The sequence below is a fragment of the Oncorhynchus keta genome, chromosome 1 (assembly GCF_023373465.1).
Source record: "Oncorhynchus keta strain PuntledgeMale-10-30-2019 chromosome 1, Oket_V2, whole genome shotgun sequence".
Classification (NCBI taxonomy): domain Eukaryota; kingdom Metazoa; phylum Chordata; class Actinopteri; order Salmoniformes; family Salmonidae; genus Oncorhynchus; species Oncorhynchus keta.
In genome coordinates, this window is record NC_068421.1 from 66,235,220 (window position 1) to 66,256,292 (window position 21,073).

Genomic DNA, 21,073 nt, shown 5'->3' on the forward strand with positions numbered 1-21,073 from the left:
TAATTATGCTTCTTTGCCGACGTTTACTGACACCGGCCATATTCAACGGGTATTGAGCGTTAGTAGATTAATCAGCTATTCTGCGCTCTTGCACACTCTGACGAGAATGGTCTGAAATCGTAGTAGATAACAAGAGTGAATTTACGAACGCACTCTTCGTTCCGACTCGAACTTGAACGTAGTTTCGTGTTGTGAAATCACGTTTCCACCTCCCGCGAGGTTCTGCGGCACCAGTTTCCTGTAGTTATTTTGTCAATGGCGGACAGTAAACGTAACGGACGGGGAATATCAACACTGTAACCCGGGAAAAGACAACCTGAAACGCGGGTGGCTAATTATTAATAGAAGCCTTAAACCAAACTCTCCAATACTGAGGCTTTGATAACAGGCGACAGACCTCTGAAAATAAGTTATATGGTTGACGCTAACAAGCTAGCTGGCTAAAATCTGACAGTAGCCTAGCTACAGTAGCAGCGGCCTGGGGTTTTGTAAAAGTTGGATTTTCTGACCATCAACAAATCAGCTAGCTAGCATCACTAGCCATGGACATCTAGATCGGAACGTCACCCGTACCGGTATGTGGCCACGATTGGCATCTTTTTGAAGTTGTGCAAAATTGCCTTTAAACGAAGCCCCAAACTAACTTTAGCCTTATAGCTAGCTAGAAAGTTAGCTATTTAGCTAATGTCGATTAGTCACAGAAGAACAATCATACTGAAGATAGTTTTATTAATATACATATATATACTAGCAGTAGCTAGCTAGTTTTCAATACAATGTGTGGTGTAAATCCCCTTTCGGCAAATCCTTAGTTACCTAGGTAACTAACGTTAGCTAGCTAACAATTTCACCTAACTAGTTAACTACTGTAGCGAGCTTCACTGCGGAGTCAGCTTTTCTTGATTGATTTAGTCTCTCATCTAGACATTGAGACAACTAACTAACGTTAGCTACTTGAAAGTGACCGATGATGTGCTTCAATGTGGACAACTGGACAGTCATGTTTATGTGAATAATTCTATACAAAACGCAGCCTAAGTTGATTTAACTTTTGTGTTGGCAGCCTTACCTTAGTTTTTTCTATTAGAGACAGATAGCTAGCTAGAATAACACCATTTAAGAAACGATTTATTGCAGATTTATATTAGTAATGATGAATAATAGCTTTTCAAACGTAAAAACACAAACTGTAGTTGACGTTGTGTGCCCAGTTATTACACTTTTATTACAAAGTTGCTGCATTTAAAGTATTTGTTTTTGCCTACAATGCCCGATAATTTGCATTGTATGTAGTGAACGAATTGTTGGGGCAGATCTCAGATTTTATTAAACACGTTGATCTGTGGCTGTCACTTTCAGTTGGCAGAGAGACCGTAAAAAGTGGTAGCGTGTATGAGTGTATAGAGAAGCGTGTATGGGGAGTAGGCTAGATCTTGAATGTAACCATAGCATTTGCAATAGTCATTCATGCTAGCCTGAACTGACCACCTTCAAGGAAGTGTTATGTGTTGTTTATGAGGAAACTGTCTTGACATGAGAGGAATGCATGAAGTGTGACATATGAGATGCCAGAATGTCCTGTTTTTTTTTTCTCATTTGAACACATCTAGGTAAAGGGACCATTATTGGTTTATTTAACAAAATCGTAACACTGGGAGAGGGACATGCATTGATTGTGTGCAGCCCTATGGGACTCCTAATCACGACTGGATGTGATACAGTCTGGATTCGAATCAGGGACTGTAGTGACGCCTCTTGCACAGAGATGCAGTGCTTTAGACCGCTGTGCCACTTGGGAGCCAAATACATAAACCTTGTTAGTTATTTGCTGTAGGACCGGTTTTAAATGGTAGTGCAACCTCTCTTGAGTTAGCAGTCTGTCATGAAAATCCATTCACTAGACAACCATATATATATGTATAATTCTTCCTGTTTTGACCCACTGCACATAGAGGTGCTTGTCCCAGTCACTTGGATTATCTGCCTGCCACTATATTTAATGTTGTGTTTGGCTTCAGTGTTTCTGCTGAGGCAGTTTGTATTCTGTGTACTCTGTTTTCCGAGGTAGATGGCAGCATAAAAGTACTGCTGCTGACATTACATTCCTTTTTCTCATTTACAACTACTCAGTAAACTGTATTTATTGATCAGATGATTGTCTTGGTGAAGTGTTATCAAGTGTATTTCCGTACTTCATTACTGTCCTCTACTATTCCAATTGAAGGTGTGATGTGGAGCTCCAAGCGGAGTGAGCCACACCTGACTCCCCCGGTGCAGCCTACTGGGCAGGACAACGGGAGAGGTCAGCTTCTTAATGTCTCTTATGCTATTATTATCCTTTTTATATCAGTGCAACATCCTACTGTCTGGCACACTGAAGTAATAAGGACTTGGGATACCCCTCCATGTCACCTCAAATGTGTTTATCCCAGCAGGTTGGTGTTAGCTTAATTGGGGAGAATGGGCTCGTTTTAATGACTGGAGTTGAATGGTATCAAATTCATCAAACACGTGGATTCCAGGTGTTTGATGCCGTTCCATTTGTTCTGTTCATTGACATTATTATGATCCGTCCTCCCCTCAGCAGCCTTCTGTGGTGTCTATGGGGCTGCAAAGACGTTGTTTACCTTTTTGTGTTGCCTTTTCTCTTTAGCCCCGTGTTTCTTTTCACTGAAATGCCTTTCTCCACTCAGAGCTGTCAGCCGCATGGACAAGTCTGAATCAGACCAAAGCTGCTGTAAGTAAACCAATATTTACATTGTCTGATTTTACTGTTTTTCTCTGAGGGGAGACACCCTTAATGTAATGACTCATGGCCTGTGGTATTTGTGATGTCTGTCTGGACTCTGAAGTGAGTTTTTGTTCTACATTGTGTATCTGAGGCAGGCACTCTTGTTTTCCTTGCAGTTGCGGCACATTGAGAACCGCCTGGAGGCAGCTCCTGGCTCTGGGGTTCTGCTGGAATCCATCATGGATACAAAGAAAAGCTCTGGGGGCGCCACAAGGAAAGTCAGCCGCAGGGGTGAGGCACCCAATGGGATAGCTAATCCTTGGAAGCCATGGTTACTATTTATAGAACAAGGTTCTCCCTCGAACTGGACTTGGCAGCAGCAGCAGGCATCATCATTACTTTGCAGATACAAGTGTAATTCATTTTGCATTGCAAGGTTAGTTTGCAGGGATCTAACCCTATCTCTCCTGACTCAGATGGGCGGCGCACAGAGGACTGCTCTCAGGCAGGTGGAACCTCCAAGTCCAGCACAAGAAGTCGTCGCAGCCCAGACAAGAGCTCCCGCAGCCCAGACAAGAGCTCCCGCAGCCCAGACAAGAGCTCCCGCAGTCCCCTGAGGAACACCACACAGGACAGCAATGTCCGTAGGAACAACTGTGTGGAGTTCAAGGAGCCTCTGGCTTCCTATAGGTATGCATTGTTAATACACTCAGATTTTTATGAGATGTTTTTTTTTTAAGTCAGAAGTGCATTTCCACCGTATTTACTCATGTTTGCTGTGACTGAGTGGAGGTTGTGCTATGATACAGGACAAAAGGTTTTTTTTTTTTTTCATTCTCTGTCTGTAATCCTATAAGGCCTGCTGTCAGAGGATGGTTGTTAAGTGGCTACTTTAAAATAGTCCTTTTATACTAATAACTGCCACATCTACATGTGTAAGTCTCATGCCATTCAAAGCCATATGATCTTGACATCTCCCACTCGAGTAGCTTGTTTTCTGAGGTTTTTGTAAATAGCAACTAGCCAATTTGTTTCTGCTCTAATCATCCTGCTCCCCCCAGGGAAGCGACTCCACCACCCCTGACCTCCTCCCAGCTGGAGGCCCACAGTCTGCAGTCCGAGGTGGCTAACCCCCCTGCCCCGGACTCCCGTCTCAGCCAGCTGGTCTACCAGAGCGACACCCGAGACCAGCAAACCCGCCGAGACCTGGACAGCACACACTCGTCTGCTCTGGACAGCACCGTGGTGCGCTACCTCAACGACCGGCCCGCGCTGGACGCCCTGCGTCCCCCAAGCCACGCTACTGCAGCCAGAGACCCTCACAGGGAGGAGGGCCCGGAAGACAGGCCCAAAGCACACACCCTGGAGTGCCCGGCACCACCCTCAGCAGAGAACTCTTCGTCCTCCAGTCCTGGCTCAGCCTCCCAGCGGCTGGAAAACTTAAGGCGAAGGCAGCCGGATGACAAACTGGAGAGGCTGAAGGAGCGGATCCGCAGGCAGAGAGAGCACCTGGAGGAGGCTGCGGAGAGAGACGGGTTGCTGGGGTACCTGGATCAGACAGTGGGCATCGCTGGAGCTGTGGAGAAAACCACTGCACCCACGGCTAAAGTGCGCAAAGTGGCAGCCGCACCTCCGGCACCTGTATACAAAGGTAAGGTCCACTGGAGAGACGCAATTACACTGGATGTAAAAATAGCATTACAAAATGCCTTCAAACCAAATCTTATGTAACCCAATCCCACATCAGGTTTCAGCAGTAGTGAGACAAAGATCCGCACTCCTGATGGGAAAGTGTGGCGAGAGGAGGAGTTCCACAACCTGAGCAGAGAGATCTACAGAGACCTGTCTCGCCAGCTCTCAGGTGGGCACCGAGCAGTAGATGTCAGATCACAGAACACACACTATTATATGCTACATAATAATCCCTGTAGTACAGAGTTGTAGGTTGTGACTCAATGCACATTTCAGATGAACTGCCAACTCATTGACGTTCAATAGAGTCGATGGGCTGTTGAGATCAAATAGCATCAAATAGACAGTGTAGTTGGTTGTCCTGTTTCATAATAGGCTATAAATGTATCTGACAGACCTGTTTCAAACTCCTTTGCATAAATGCTGCTCTGCTTTTTCAAACTGCCCTGGAGATTAGATGGCATTAGATACGCACCAGTACTTTCAGGAGGACTGAGACCTATTTGACCTATCCCAATCAACTGTTTCCTTTAAGAAATAATGTTACTGTCCTTTTTGATACGAGGATAATGCTGAGATAGAAATACCACCAAAGAAATCTGAGTGTTCTCTTTTTTAAATTTAGGAAAACTTGATGACTGCGCTGAGGTTTTCGCTGCAGCAGACTTTCCTTGCATTTTGCCACAACTGCAGCACGGCTCATTTCCCATAGTTTTGTATGACTACTTGAAGATTTTTCTTCTCTCAAAGTCTCTTTTCTTTGTCTTCTCTGGCTCTCTGCTGATTCCTGGGCTTCCACCCAAGTGTAGGAGCCAAAGCGCTCAGCTTCTTCATTTACACTGACACAGTCCACCAGCTTCCTATTCAATAGCTTTGTTTTGCATTCAGATTTTTTTTTTGGGCTGCTTTTTGTAATTTGATAGTTCTGTTCATTTCCACTCTTTGGTGCTCAGACTGTCATGTCATCTCCTTTCTCCCCATTTTAGACAGTACCAAGCCTCAGCAGCGGCCCACAGAGAAGGCTAAGGAGAGGAAGCCGTCCAAGCCTGTGAGGAAAGTCCATAAATCAGCTCCTGTTCCCGACCCAAAGACCAAGCCAGGTTGGATCTTTTTCCTCTTTCTCTTTCTTTCTTTCAATCCTCCCCCAGTAGTGCTTACTCATCCTGGGTCTATGAATTCAATAGAAGATTTAAAACTTACTTCAATATTGTGTGTAGGTTAGGTGATAATACTCATTAATAATCATTGTGAAGCCAAGGGGTCTTTCACAAAGGGGAATCCCCCTCGGTAGGAGACTACAAATCACATTTATTTTGGTTCATCAGTTACTGTGCAGTATGCACACTGAACCAGAGCAGGCGTATCACAGTGAATACATTTGGCAGGCCCGTACCACAGAAGGCCTCTCTTAACTGTGTGCTAGTCAACAGGCCCCTCTGTTTGTGTGTGAGTGCCAGCATTTAGTCTCTTATCTTCAAAGATATGTCCAGAATGTATCGCATGCTGATTGCAAGCAAGCAGCGGCTTAGAGGCACACTATCTGGAATGCAGATGCTCGCCATACCAGCTCTCACAGCTGAGAACAGACACCCTTTAACAGGGCCCATACCAGTCTCTCAATTTCATTTAAGGGCCTTTATTGGCATGGGAAACTTGTATTTTTTTCTATTTTTTATTTAACCTTTATTTAACCAGGTAGGCTAGTTGAGAACAAGTTCTCATTTGCAACTGCGACCTGGCCAAGATAAAGCATAGCAGTGTGAGCAGACAACACAGAGTTACACATGGAGTAAACAATTAACAAGTCAATAACACAGTAGAAAAAAAAGGGGGAGTCGATATACAATGTGTGCAAAAGGCATGAGGTAAGCGAATAATTACAATTTTGCAGATTAACACTGGAGTGATAAATGATCAGATGGTCATGTACAGGTAGAGATATTGGTGTGCAAAAGAGCAGAAAAGTAAATAAATAAAAACAGTATGGGGATGAGGTAGGTGAAAATGGGTGGGCTATTTACCAATAGACTATGTACAGCTGCAGCGATCGGTTAGCTGCTCAGATAGCTGATGTTTGAGGGGGATAAAAGTCTCCAGCTTCAGCGATTTTTTTTTTCAGTTCGTTCCAGTCACAGGCAGCAGAGTACTGGAACGAAAGGCGGCCAAATGAGGTGTTGGCTTTAGGGATGATCAGTGAGATACACCTGCTGGAGCGCGTGCTACGGATGGGTGTTGCCATCGTGACCAGTGAACTGAGATAAGGCGGAGCTTTACCTAGCATGGACTTGTAGATGACCTGGAGCCAGTGGGCCTGGCGACGAATATGTTTACATTGCCAAAGATAGTGAAATAGATAATAAACAAAAGTGAAATAAAAAATGTAGAGTTAACATTACACTCACAAAAGCTCCAAAAGAAAAGACATTTGAAATGTCATTAAGTCTATATACAGTATTGTAATGATGAACAAAAGGGAAAATAAACAAACATCTCTCTCTCCGTCCCAGTGCAGTGGAAAGTGAGATGAATGTGGTATAACCTAGTCTTATCCTGTCACCCAGCTATCCTCCCCTTCTACCCTGCTGCTGGCCTCTGCTCCCAGTCCGCTCACTAAAAATAGCCCTCTGAAATCTGTGATCAAGTTCCTTTACAAAACAGAAACAGCTGCTGGTCTTTAAATTTTCTAAGTTGATTTCAGATGGTGCATAATTGAGCCAAACTCATTAAATTTGATGATGCCGCTCTAAAATAATTAATCTCCAAAGACGTTCAAAGTAGAGAGAGAAATCATGTTTTTGTCTCTCTTTTGGGGACATGAAGATCCTTGCACTTCAAAGGGTTTTATGTGATTCATTTTAGTTGTATATCGTGGCCGTCTGAGAAACAATCCTAATGTAAGTCATTACTGCAGAACTCAACACTGATTATGACCTTCTGTGTGTTTTCTTTCCGTCTTCGCTGTTGCTGCAGTGATCAGCACCACGTCATGGCGGGAGGGCCAGAAGATGGTGAAGATGGTACTGGGTCCCGCTCCACGTCTGCCTCGAGAGCAAAGGCCAGAGCCCACAGACAGACTGGCCAGGACAGGTGGGATTTGAGACCTGCATACTACCCTCACTCCTCTCTGCTCTGCTTGGCCTTCCCCCCTCTTCTCCAACCCCTCCCCTCTCCTCCACCCCCTCTTCGTTCCACCTCGCCTACACCCCTCACCCATCTCGCTCATCCCCCTCCACTACATTTACAGGCAAATCAAATCTAACTTTATTTGTCAGCACTATGAAAACCAGACAGCAGTTAGTGGTCTGGCAAAACAAAAAATGTGTGACAAAGCAATCGTGTTAGTAGTGGATAGTGTTACAGTATATGTGGTGTTCATGTTTTTTAGTGTTGATTTCATGTTAAAAGGCATACAGTGCCCTGCGACAGACAGTCGGCATTGCTAAAGAAATATCAATAAATAAAGGGGTTGTCGTCTCTTCCAGCACACAGGCACATTGGCTGTCAGTGACCGGAATTAATTACGATTGACTCGCCGTTTCTGACTGACTGCACAATTCAGCACGGTCTGGTTTCCAGTGGTTGTACCTGTCAGCACGGTCTGGTTTCCAGTGGTTGTACCTGTCAGCACGGTCTGGTTTCCAGTGGTTGTACCTGTCAGCACGGTCTGGTTTCCAGTGGTTGTCCCTGTCAGCACGGTCTGGTTTCCAGTGGTTGTACCTGTCAGCACGGTCTGGTTTCCAGTGGTTGTACCTGTCAGCACGGTCTGGTTTCCAGTGGTTGTCCCTGTCAGCACGGTCTGGTTTCCAGTGGTTGTACCTGTCAGCACGGTCTGGTTTCCAGTGGTTGTACCTGTCAGCACGGTCTGGTTTCCAGTGGTTGTACCTGTCAGCACGGTCTGGTTTCCAGTGGTTGTACCTGTCAGCACGGTCTGGTTTCCAGTGGTTGTCCCTGTCAGCACGGTCTGGTTTCCAGTGGTTGTCCCTGTCAGCACGGTCTGGTTTCCAGTGGTTGTCCCTGTCAGCACGGTCTGGTTTCCAGTGGTTGTCCCTGTCAGCACGGTCTGGTTTCCAGTGGTTGTCCCTGTCAGCACGGTCTGGTTTCCAGTGGTTGTCCCTGTCAGCACAGTCTGGTTTCCAGTGGTTGTCCCTGTCAGCACGGTCTGGTTTCCAGTGGTTGTCCCTGTTAGCACGGTCTGGTTTCCAGTGGTTGTCCCTGTCAGCACGGTCTGGTTTCCAGTGGTTGTCCCTGTGCTAGACTCAAATACACAGGGGGGAATTGGAGTGAGGCATAAAGGGTTGTACTGCCACTATTCTAAGACAATAACAGATCAGCCGGGTCTGAGTTCACATAACATATCATACAGCTAATGCATCTAGCCATGTCTACTTCTTATCCGTGTTCGTAAACATTAACTAGTCACAAGTTGCTACTACTAGAATTGGGATAATTTGCTAAAATCTTTTGACTTGAGGACTATAATTAAAAACAGTTGCTAAATGGAATCAGAGTTTAATCTAAAGGATTTCAGCCTTGGCATTCTAAACATTCTCATTTTGTAAGCTAGCTAACGTTAGCATAACAAACTAGCTACTTCTGTGCAAATTAAGTGTTTGTTGTTATTTAAAGAAACACCTGTGAAAGTGTTTATGGTTGAACTTTGAAGTTTTCCTTATAAAACTTATTGCTCAAAACTTTCTGAAAAAATGGAGATGTGATTAAATGCCTAAAAAACAAAAACAATGCTGTTAACTTTGACAGCCCTAATGGCGACCAATATTTCCCACCTAATCATGCACTCAAAACATTTTCCTTTCAGTCACCAAAAGGTTGCCCTTTGTGTCTTCACAAATCTTTTCCAGGACCCCTTCCCCGGTCAAATTCAGACCACCGTCCGGAGCTGAAGCATCGGTCCAGACCCAGCAGCCGAGACAGGACCACCCATCCGAACCTTCAGTCTGCAGGCCCAGCCAAGGACAGGGCCCCCAACACAGACGACCTCTCTGCAGATATCCGGGGCATCCTGGATGACCTGCAGCTGAAGAGCAGAGCCGAGGAGCGAGGTCCAGCGGATCCCAGGAGAGATTCAGAGTCCAGGGCCAGAACCACAGCATGGACGACTGGTGGCTCCTCCTTATGGGGCTCCCGAAGTGCCAGCCCTGCCAAGCGCAACAAGCCAGAGCCCTCAGAACCAGCGCCCAGGAAGAGGCACTACGACTCCGACTCAGTGCGCCAGTACATCGCCCGGCAACAGGAGGAGCGCAAGAGACGTCAGGTGGAGGAGCGGAGGGCCCAGAGGGAGGAGGCGGAGAGGAAGAGCCAACGTCTGCAGGAGCTGTACAGGAAGCAGAGAGAGGGGGTAGCCAATAAGGGCCCTGCACTACCGGAAAGCCCAGTACAGAAACGCCTGCAGGAGACCTACACCAAACTACTTCTGGAACAGGCTCAGCTAGGAGAGGAACCTCTGCCTTCCCAGACACAGCCAGCATCTTCCACAGTCATTTACCAGGTAAAGGCATCTTTAGTTCTAATGGGGATGAAGCCCTCACCGTCCCCTTACTCGCATGGCATGCTTTAGTGAAAATGGGGATGGCATGGCTGGTGTGTCAAATGCAATTCATAGCTGCTCTTGTTATGTAAAGGGACCAATATGTGAAATAGTAACATGTAGAATTACCCTCAGTTTAACTCCTCATGTTGCCTGTAGGAAATGACACCTCTCATGTGGTGAGTGAAACTAGCTATGAGTTATTTGTGGTGTGTTCCCGTATAGCAGAAGTCCCTGTACCAGCCATCCGGGGAGTCGGACAAGGAGAACAAGAGACAGGAGAGACCCCAGAGTGCCTCTTCCAGCAGTGACCTGTCTCTTTCTGAGCCCCCGCCCCCTCCACTCTCAAGGTCGTTATATATGTAACCTTTTCCACTAGCGCTGGCTAGTGTAGAGGCCCAAAACAAAGCACAGAACCATAGTACTTCCTCATAGCGAAGCAACAGAGCCAATAAGGGATTGTTTGTTTCTAAACTGTCTGTTTCCATGGGCACTCCTAGCAGCATTTCAAAACATGGTGGCGTATGCTCGGTTAACCTTAAAACAGGGAATTTCCAGTGCTATTTTAGATTCAACAGTTACATCAGATGACTCTCTGTGTAAATGCATGTCTGGTCCTTGTGTGGGGTAAACATTACGTTATGTAATCTGCATAATGTTCATACGCTCTTGAGTTGCTATGCAGTTCTTGGAATTTTGTTGACTTGATCCTCGGCCCTGAACATGTTTGCTTGTATAGTAAACACACAGGTTGTTCTCAGAAGCTCATGGGTTAGACTGTACAAACCACATATTTTAATGGCTGCATGCATATTTAGATGTCTTACATTCTTGTAAACCTTTGACATAGCCTATAGAGAGTATTGCTGAGTACTAAAATGCATCGAGTCCATATACTAAAGGACTTTGTGAGTCCATAAAACTATATTTCCAGTGTTTCAGAGCCCTTTAGTTCAATACATAAAAAGTGTAGTATATTTGAATACTAATCCTCCACTCTCTTCTTCCTGTAGGAATGAGTTGGGCTTGGGAGTTCCATCGTGGCTGCAGCCAGACCGCCTGAGTTCTGCAGTCAGACCTTCCACCGCTCTGGCTCCACCCACAGACCAGCTCTTCTCCCCACTCTTAGGCCCGGAAACAGCAGGGAGCACTGGTGGGAGGGGAACCAACCCCCCAGCAAGGCCCCAGCACTCCACTCTCAATGGAGCTGGCAACAAGACCAAGATGAACCGCATTGAGGCCCTGAAAGCCACCGCTGCGTCCTTGTCCACTCGCATAGAGAGTGAAGCGAGGAAACTGGCTGGCGCAGGGATTAACTATAGCTGTGCATGGGACATGGACGTGACTGGTCTGACCCCTCCGGATGACGGCCACTGGGCCAAGCCTGTGAGCACACCGGTCAGAGAGAGAGCTGATGCTGCTGACGAGCTGTCCATGAGGATCCAGAGGCTGCTGAGTGCTGGCCAGAGCACATACAACGGAGCTCTCCCAGGGGTGGGCAACCTGCACAGCTTCAGAGAGCAGAGAGACAGGACCTCTGCTCCAGGCAGCAGGCCCCAGACAGCCCCAGGCCTCGGCTCCCATAAGGAGCCAGAGGAAGAGAAGGGAGGGAAGACCATCACCCATGACTCCAGTGGTGAGTCCATCAGTGAGGGCCCACTGCTGAGCGAATGCAGCCTGTCGGAGGGCGACGGGAGCCCCCTCACCAACATAAAGGAGGTCCCAAAACCGGCAGAGCGTCTTGGGGCTCTGGACTTCTGTGCAGGCCAGCGGGAGGGCTTCCAGCCCATCTCTCACTTCCAGAGAGAGGCAGAGAAGTACCCGGGGCTCAGCCCCCTCTCTCAGCAACGGGACAACAGCCGTGGCCCATGGGAGGAACTGGCCAAGGGAAGCCCTCATAGTGTCATCAACATCTTCACCAAGAACCACCTGCTCAACCACACCAAAGGTTAGCCAACACATTTACACACCCAACCGTATCCTTAGTGTTTTGAATGAAGAATGAACTTTTAAACAATAATCTGTTCCTCTGGCTTCTCCCTGCAGTTGGAGGAGAGGAGCGAGCAGACCGGCGTTCCCCTCCTGTGCATTGTGGCCTGTCTGCAGCCAGCTTAGTGGATGGGGCACCAATGTATGAGGATGACTTTGTGTCATCCCGTAGCAGCGGCGGCAGCAGCCAATATAAGAAAAGATACAATGGGCGCAGGTAAGGAGGCTTTCTACCACTGTCACGTGACAGGGTGCTGCTATCTGAATACTGCTCTCATGCAATAAAAACATCATTTTGAAAAAACTGTAAAAATGACAGGATTAACCACAAGGTGGCACTCATGTCACATGGCTGGCAGAGAAGCCTGGCAAGGTGTTTTGAAGTTGTCTTAGTAGTCTTTTTGTGGTTGTTGGATGCCCATGATGTGGGACTTGAACCATCTTTTATCTCAACGTCTCATTGCAGTGTCACGAGTGGGAACAGTCACTATGATGAGTTGATGAGTCGCAGGTCCCCTTATGACACCAGGACTGTAGTAGACCTGCCATCCCATCACTCCGCAGGCTCCACACCAGTATCTTCACCTCACTCAAAGGGCTCTGTGAAAAGGGGTGAGATTTTCACCATAAAATAACCACTTTCCCTGAAATTATGCTATCAAGAGACCATTTCTTACCAGTGAAAGTGTCTCTGCTCTAAAGAGAGTTTCTCCCCTTTCTTTAGGCTCTGCTTCAGACAAGAGTGATGCCACTCTGGTGGAGGAGCAGAGGAGCCCCTGCTACCCGGGCTTGGAGGCCTTGACTAGAGACTCCAGATGGGGAGGCTCAGTTTCCGAGAGAAGCTCTGTCCACAACCTGGTGAAGAGCGCCTACTCTGACTGTACACTAGGTGGCGCATCGGGCGACACACTCCGCAGGTAAGTGGCCTCAGCCAAGCCCAAAACTCTTCTGAGGGGCTTAGAGGGATTCCCAGGAGCTTGAATATCTTCCTTGACCTTCAGTTATTATTGGTATTTCTGAGCACATTTGAGTGGGGATATTCTTTTTGAAGGCATACAGTTGAAGTCAGAAGTTTACATACACCTTAGCCAAATACATTTAAACTGTTTTTCACAATTCCTGACATTTAATCCTTGTAAAAAATTCCTTATCTAAGGTCAGTAAGAATCACCACTTTATTTTAAGAATGTGAAATTTCAGAATAATAGTAGAGTGATTTTATTTAAGCTTTTATTTCTTTCATCACATTCCCAGTGGGTCAGAAGTTTACATACACTCAATTAGTATTTGGTAGCATTGCCTTTAAATTGTTGAATTTAGGTCAAATGTTTCGGGTAGCCTTCCACAAGCTTCCCACAATAAGTTGGGTGAAATTTGGCCCATTCCTCATGATAGAGCTGGTGTAACTGAGTCAGGTTTGTAGGCCTCCTTGCATGCACACGCTTTTTCAGTTTTCTATGGGATTGAGGTCAGGGCTTTGTGATGGCCACTCCAATACCTTGACTTTGTTTTACTTAAGCCATATTGCCACAACTTTGGAAGTATGCTTGGGGTCATTGTCCATTTGGAAGACCCATTTGCGACCAAGCTTTAACTTCCTGACTGATGTCTTGAGATGTTGCTTTAATATATCCACATAATTTTCCTACCTCATGATGCCATCTATTTTGTGAAGTGCACCAGTCCCTCCTGCAGCAAAGCACCCCCACAACATGATGCTGCCAACCCGGTGCTTCACAGTTGGGATGGTGTTCTTCGGCTTGCAAGCCGCCTCCTTTTTCCTCCAAACATAACGATGGTAATTATGGCCAAACAGTTCTATTTTTGTTTCATCAGACCAGAGGACATTTCTCCAAAAAGTACAATCTTTGTCCCCATGTGCAGTTGCAAACCGAAGTCTGGCTTTTTTATGGCGGTTTTGGAGCAGTGGCTTCTTCGTTGCTGAGCGGCCTTTCACATTAGGACTTGTTTTTACTGTGGATAAAGATACGTTTGTACCTGTTTCCTCCAGCATCTTCACAAGGTCCTTTGCTGTTGTTCTGGGATTGATTTGCACTTTTCGCACAAAAGTATGTTCATCTCTAGGAGACAGAACGCGTCTCCTTCCTGAGCGGAATGACGGCTGCGTGGTCCCATGGTGTTTATACTTGCGTACTATTGTTTGTACAGATGAACATGGTACCTTCAGGCATTTGGAAATTGCTTCCAAGGATGAACCAGACTTGTGGAGGTCTACACTTTTTTTTTTTCTAAGGTCTTGTTTGATTTATTTTGATTTTCCCATGATGTCAAGCAAAGAGGCACTGAGTTTGAAGGCAAGCCTTGAAATACATCCACTGGTACACCTCCAATTGACTCAAATGAGATCAGATGCTTCTAAAGCCATGACATCATTTTCTGGAATTTTCCAAGCTGTTTAAAGGCACAGTCAACTTAGTGTATGTAAACTTCTGACCCACTGGAATTGTGATACTGTCTGTAAACAATTGTTGGAAAAATTACTTGTGTCATGCACAAAGTAGATGTCCTAACCGACTTGCCAAAACTATAGTTTGTTAACAAAAAAAATTGTGGAGTGGTTGAAAAACAAGTTTTAATGATTCTAATCTAAGTGTATGTAAACTTCTGACTTCAACTGTATATGGCAGAGTTTTTTCTGGATCAAATAGATTAGAGACTTAGGTGGTGGGTGTGGCAATGGGCACGGTCTGCCATCTGCACAGCTGGAGTTTAGAGACATTTTTAGACACTTTTAGAGGCCCCCCCATCTTGATGATCTTGAGACATTTTTATAATTAAGCCAATTTTCTGCAATTCTACAAAATTTTTCCCATGGATCTGAGAGAAAGTGTTCCAATTTTTAGAGCTAATTTCCTCATTCTATGCATTTTGCTATTGCCAATGCTGTTATTTTGCTCAAACATAATCAAATCAATACTGCTACATTTGTTTTTGGAATTTTCAATTCTGCCTGACTGTCTAGCTTTTATTTTGTTGATTGTTAGTTCTCAAATATTATATTATAAAAACAATATCTATAGGTCCCTCATCTTTTTTTGCGAATTTTATGTCTGTTTTTTCACACTGAAAGCATTTTTCCATCCTGATTTCAATGGCAGAAAAGTCCCTGTATTGGTTTCACTGTGCAGTCTCACTTCAGGGAGAGTAATGATTAAGTGAACCCCGGTGTCCAAAGACCAGCGCTGCACCCCATGCTATTTACACAGTTCAAATGACGAGAGAATATTGAAGTGAAGTTGGGACACCACATCAGCCACAGTGTTCTCTCGACAAAGTATCTCTCCGCCAACATAAAGATGAATCTTAAACCTCTGTCAGGCCTGAGCAGTGAATATCGTCTTTTCAGTTCATTACCACATGGGGCACCCCTGATGTTCCACTCACTCATTGTCCTTTGCTAACTCAACACTTTGGAATGTTTATTTTGCTTAGCCTATATAAGCTCATGAAAAAAAGAACCGCCCTCTCACGGTCAACTGTTTATTTTCAGCAAACGTAACGTGTAAATATTTGTATGAGCATAACAAGATTCAAGAAGACATAAACTGAACAAGTAACAGAAATTGAATAATGTATCCCTGAACATAGGGGGGGTAAAAATCAAAAGTAACAGTCAGTATCTGGTATGGCAACCAGCTGCATTAAGTACTGCAGTGCATCTCCTCCTCATGGACTACACAAGATTTGCCAGTTCTTGCTGTGAGATGTTACCCCACTCTTCCACCAAGGCACCTGCAAGTTCCCAGACATTTCTGGGGGGGAATGGCCCTAGCCGTCACCCTCTGATCCAACAGGTCCCAGACGTGCTCAATGGAATTGAGATCCGGGCTCTTCACTGGCCATGGCAGAACACTGACATTCCTGTCTTGCAGGAAATCACGTGCAGTATGGCTGGTGGCATTGTCATGCTGGAGGGTCATGTCAGGATGAGCCTGCAGGAAGGGCACCACATGAGGGAGGAGGATGTCTTCCCTGTAACGCACAGTGTTGAGATGGCCTGCAATGACAACAAGCTCAGTCTGATGATGCTGTCCCAGACCATGACGGACCCTCCACCTCCAAATCGATCCCGCTCCAGAGTACAGGCCGCAGTGTAACGCTCATTCCGTCGATGATCAACACGAATCCGACCATCACCCATGGTGAGACAAAACCGTGACTCGTCAGTGAAGAGCACTTTTTGCCAGTCCTGTCTGGTCCAGCGGCGGTGGGTTTGTGCCCATAGGTGACATTGCCGGTAATGTCTCGTGAGGACCTGCCTTACAACAGGCCTACAAGCTCCCAGTCCAGCCTCTCTCAGCCTATTGTGGACAGTCTGAGCACTGATAGAGGGATTGTGTGTTCCTGGTGTAACTCGGGCTGTTATTGTTGCCATCCTGTACCTGTCTAGCAGGTGTGATGTTCGGATGTACTGATCCTGTGCAGGTGTTGTTACACATGGTTTGTCACTGCGAGGACGATCAGCTGTCCGTCCTGTCTCCCTGTAGCACTGTCTTAGGCGTCTCACAGTACGGACATTGCAATTTATTGCCCTGGTCACATCTGCAATCCTCATGCCTTTTTGCAGCATGCCTAAGGCACGTTCACGCAGATGAGCATGGACCCTGTGCGTCTTTCTTTTGGTATTTTTCAGAGTCAATAGAAAGGCCTCTTTAGTGTCCTGAGTTTTTGAAACTGTGACCTTTATTGCCTACTGTCTGTAAACTGTTAGTGTCTTAACGACCATTCCACAGGTGCATGTTCATTAATTGATTATGGTTCATTGACCAAGCATGGGAAACCGTGTTTAAAACCTTTACAATGAAGATCTGTGAAGTAATTCGTAAAAATCTGAATAATCTTTCAAAGACAGGGTTCTGAAAAAGGGCCGTTTCTTTTTTTGCTGAGTTTATTTGGGCATAGAGGCTAAATACTAATAATTCAAATGTGTTTAGGAGCTGTAGTTCAGAGTGCTAGGGAAAGTAGTGTCGTTGCTCCGGTTGTGGCTGAAGGGTCTGTGGCAGCCAACCTCATGCTGTCGACAAGAGGGGGGTGGGGGAGGGGGAGGCTAGCTGACACTGACTCTTTTGTTTGGGCTGCACGGTGGTCAAATCTCCCCACTGCAAAATGGGCACGTCGCCAGGCAGAGTTCTCTCCTGTAACATTTGAGCATCCTCAGTGACATTTTAAAAATATATCAGATTCCCTCCATACTGTTCTGTCTGTGTGATTTGATAACATTCAGAATCCAGTCCTTAATGCTACAGTAGTTCTCTGGTAAGGTAAAGCACTGGGTGCGCTAGCAGTTAGGGCATCAGAAGCCGGCTCGGAAGCCGAAGCATATATCATCATGGATTAGACATCGTTGCCTGTTCCACTGGTTCAAAGCAGCACAATATGGTCATTGATACCGTTCTTTCAGCATAACATACTTAGGGTGGCTTTCCTGGGGCCCCCTTTCCTTGATTCTGTTAGTCTCTGGTTCCCATTTCACCTTGTTACAGTGCTCTGTATAGCACACATACCTGAAGTCAAACGGAGTGGGAAAAGTTATGTCAATGTTTTTTTTTTGTTACTTTTTCAATCTAATCCTTATTTAAAGCCTTAAATTGACAGTTAGAAATGGGACATGACATTTATTTTCAGAAAGCATGCATATGAATACATTAGATTTTTTCTTGTTTCCAGTTTGGGCTTGGACAATAAGAAATCCACCAGAAGCCCTGGCCTGTCTCCAGCTGGCTCTCCTACAGGCTCTGGTTCTCCTCGTGTGTCTCCAAGCAGCGCCTCCCTAGCCGGGGCAGACACCCTGGGCCTGGGGTCCGGCTCTCCTCACTCCTCAGCCCGCCCCAGCTCATCCCCTTCCCTGTCGTCTTCAGCCAGAGCAGAGCCCAAGGCTGCAGGTATACCACCTAGAAATACCCGCTCAGCGGTTTAAATACATACCAGTATTGTGTATCTACAGTGCCTTCGGAAAGTATTCATACCCCTTGACTTATTCCACATTGTGTTGCGTTATTGCCCGAAGTGAAATCAGATTAAATAAATACAAAATCTCACCTATCTATACACAATACCCCATAATGACAAAGTAAAAACATGTTTTTAGATTTCAAATGAGTTGAAAATCAAATAGAGAAATGTCTAATTTGCATATCTATTCACACCCCTGAGTCAATACTTAGAATCACCTTTGGCAGCGATTACAGCTAAGAGTCTATCTGGGTAAGACTCTAAGAACTTTGCACACCTGGTTTGTACAATATTTTTACATTCTTTTTTTAATTCTTCAAGTTCTGTCAAGTTGGTTGTTGATCATTGCTAGACAGCCATTTTCAAGTCATAGATGTTCAAGCAGGTTTAAGTCAAAACTGTCTTCTTGGTAAGCAACTCCAGTGCATATTTGGCATTGTGTTTTAGGTAATTGTCCTGCTGAAAGGTGAATTTGTCTCCCAGTGTTTGTTGGAAAGCACACTGACCCAGGTTTTCCTCTACGATTTTGCCTGTGCTTATCTCTATTCCATTTATTTTTATCCTTCAAAACTCCCTAGTTCTTGCCTGATACAGCCACCACCTTGCTTGAAAATATTAAGAGTGGTAGTGGTGTTTTGATATTTCTTTGTCACATTTTTTGCAGTTTTACTTTAGTGCCTTATTGCAAACAGGATGCATGTTTTGGAATAGTTTTATTCTGTTCAGGCTTCCTTTTCACTCTGTCATTTAGGTTTGTGTTGTGGATTAACTACAATGTTGTTGATCCGTCCTTAGTTTTCTCCTAGCACAGCCATTAAACTCTGCAACTGTTTTCAAGTCACCATTGGCCTCATGGTAAAATTTTCTACATTTCAGTATTTTAGCGGACGCTCTAATCCAGAGCGATTTACATGAGCAATTAGTGTAAAGTGCCTTGCTCAATGACACAGTGACACATTTTTCACCTCATTAGTTCGGGAACTTGACGCAGCAACCTTTCAGTTACTGGCACAACACTCTTAACCGCTAGGCTACCTGATAGTTTCCTTCCTCTCCGGCAACTGAATTTGCAAGGATGCCTGTATCTTTGTCGTAACTGGGTATATTGATACACCATCCAAAGTGTAATTAATAACTTCACCATGCTCAAAGGGATATTCAATGTTTGCTTTTTTTGAAAATGTATTTGTAAGACATGGAAAACCTGTCTCACAAATCTGTGTTTGAAATTAACTGCTCGATTGAGTGACCTTACAATTATCTGTATGTGTGGGGTACAGAGATGAGTTAGTTATCATAAAATAATGTTAAACACTATTATTGCACAGAGTGAGTCCATGACACTTGTGACTTGTTAAGCACATGTTGTAACGGCGTTCGTCAGTTGAAGGAGAAGCGGACCAAAAATCAGCGTGATGGTTACTCATGTTCTTTAATAAAGAATAGACGATACATGAAATATATATATATATATATATATACATACATACATACATACATACATACATACATACATACATACATACATACATACATACATACATACATACATACATACATACATACATACATACAAAACAACAAACGGAACGTGAAAACCTATACAGCCTGTCTGGTGAACAACTACACAGAGACCGGAACAATCACCCACGAAAACACTCACAGAATATGGCTGCCTAAATATGGTTCCCAATCAGAGACAACGAGAATCACCTGACTGATTGAGAACCGCCTCAGGCAGCCAAAGACTACGTCGACGCCCCACAAAACCCCAAGACAAAAAACACACCACAATAACCCATGTCACACCCTGGCCTGAACAAATATATAAAGAAAACACAAAATACTAAGACCAAGGCGTGACAGAACCCCCCTTAGGTGCGGACTCCCGGACGCACCTTAAAACCATAATCCACCCTCGCCGCCGACCATGGCCCAATAGTCCTCACCCAGAACCCCACTGGACTGAGGGGCAGCTCGTGACTGAGGGGCAGCTCGGGACTGAGGGGCAGCTCGGGACTGAGGGGCAGCTCGGGACTGAGGGGCAGCCCGGGACTGAGGGGAAGCCCGGGACTGAGGGGAAGCCCGGGACTGAGGGGAAGCGCGGTACTGAGAGGAAGCTCAGGCAGGTAGTTGGCTCCGGCAGATCTGGAAGAGTCTGGTTGACTGGCAGATCTGGAAGAGTCTGGTTGACTGGCAGATCTGGAAGAGTGGTTGACTGGCAGATCTGGAAGAGTCTGGTTGACTGGCAGATCTGGAAGAATCTGGTTGACTGGCAGATCTGGAAGATCATGGCTGACTGGCGGATCTAGCTGCTCTGGCTGCTCCATGCAGACTGGCAGCTCTGGCTGCTCCATGCAGACTGGCAGCTCTGGCTGCTCCATGTAGACTGGCAGCTCTGGCTGCTCTATGCAGACTGACAGCTCTGGCTGCTCTATGCAGACTGGCAGCTCCATGCAGACTGGAAGCTCTGGCTGCTCCATGCAGACTGGCAGCTCTGGCTGCTCCATGCAGACTGGCAGCTCTGGCTGCTCCATGCAGACTGGCAGCTCTGGCTGCTCCATGCAGACTGGCAGCTCTGGCTGCTCCATGCAGACTGGCAGCTCTGGCTACTCCATGCAGACTGACAGCTCTGGCTGCTCCATGCAGACTGGCAGCTCTGGCTGCTCCATGCAGTCTGACAGCTCAGGCTGCTCCATGCAGACTGGCAACTCAGGCTGCGCTGAACAGGCAGGAGACTCCGGCAGCGCTGGAGAGGAGAAAGGCTCCGACAGCGCTGAATAGGCGGGAGACTCCAGCAGCGCTGTAGAGGAGGAAGGCTCTGGAAGCACTGAACAGGCGGGAGACTCCGGCAGCGCTGGAGAGGAGAGGCACACTGTAGGCCTGATGCGTGGTGCTGGCACAGGTGGAACTGGATAGAGAACACGCACAGGAAGCCTGGTGCGGGGAGCTGCCACCGGAGGACTGGTGTGTGGAGGTGGCACTGGATAGACTGGACCGTGCAGGCGCACTGGAGCTCTTGAGCACCGAGCCTGCCCAACCTTACCTGGCTCGATGCCCACTCTAGCCCGGCCAATACGAAGAGCTGGTATGTACCGCACCGGGCTATGCACCCGCACTGGAGACACCGTGCGCTCCATAGC

At 46.1% G+C, this 21,073-nt stretch overlaps 1 protein-coding gene across 4 annotated transcripts in view; it reads left to right on the forward strand.

Annotated features, from left to right (window-relative positions):
• The first annotated feature begins 209 nt into the window (after positions 1–209).
• LOC118391221 (centrosome-associated protein 350) overlaps positions 210–21,073 on the forward strand; it is a 40,057-nt gene continuing 19,193 nt past the window's right edge. For 2 of the 4 annotated variants that reach the window (XM_052458089.1, XM_052458111.1), the window contains exons 1-16: positions 210–575; positions 2,225–2,302; positions 2,694–2,737; positions 2,908–3,022; positions 3,208–3,421; positions 3,793–4,382; positions 4,479–4,592; positions 5,410–5,523; positions 7,394–7,510; positions 9,283–9,929; positions 10,194–10,318; positions 10,982–11,916; positions 12,015–12,174; positions 12,424–12,569; positions 12,682–12,874; positions 17,646–17,860. In XM_052458089.1, the coding sequence (XP_052314049.1) occupies positions 2,230–2,302; positions 2,694–2,737; positions 2,908–3,022; positions 3,208–3,421; positions 3,793–4,382; positions 4,479–4,592; positions 5,410–5,523; positions 7,394–7,510; positions 9,283–9,929; positions 10,194–10,318; positions 10,982–11,916; positions 12,015–12,174; positions 12,424–12,569; positions 12,682–12,874; positions 17,646–17,860 (3,802 nt within the window). In that variant the 5' untranslated portion in view covers positions 210–575; positions 2,225–2,229. The remainder of the gene's footprint in view (positions 576–2,224; positions 2,303–2,693; positions 2,738–2,907; positions 3,023–3,207; positions 3,422–3,792; positions 4,383–4,478; positions 4,593–5,409; positions 5,524–7,393; positions 7,511–9,282; positions 9,930–10,193; positions 10,319–10,981; positions 11,917–12,014; positions 12,175–12,423; positions 12,570–12,681; positions 12,875–17,645; positions 17,861–21,073) is intronic. The other 2 variants (XM_052458100.1, XM_035782390.2) reach the window with 2 other exon arrangements.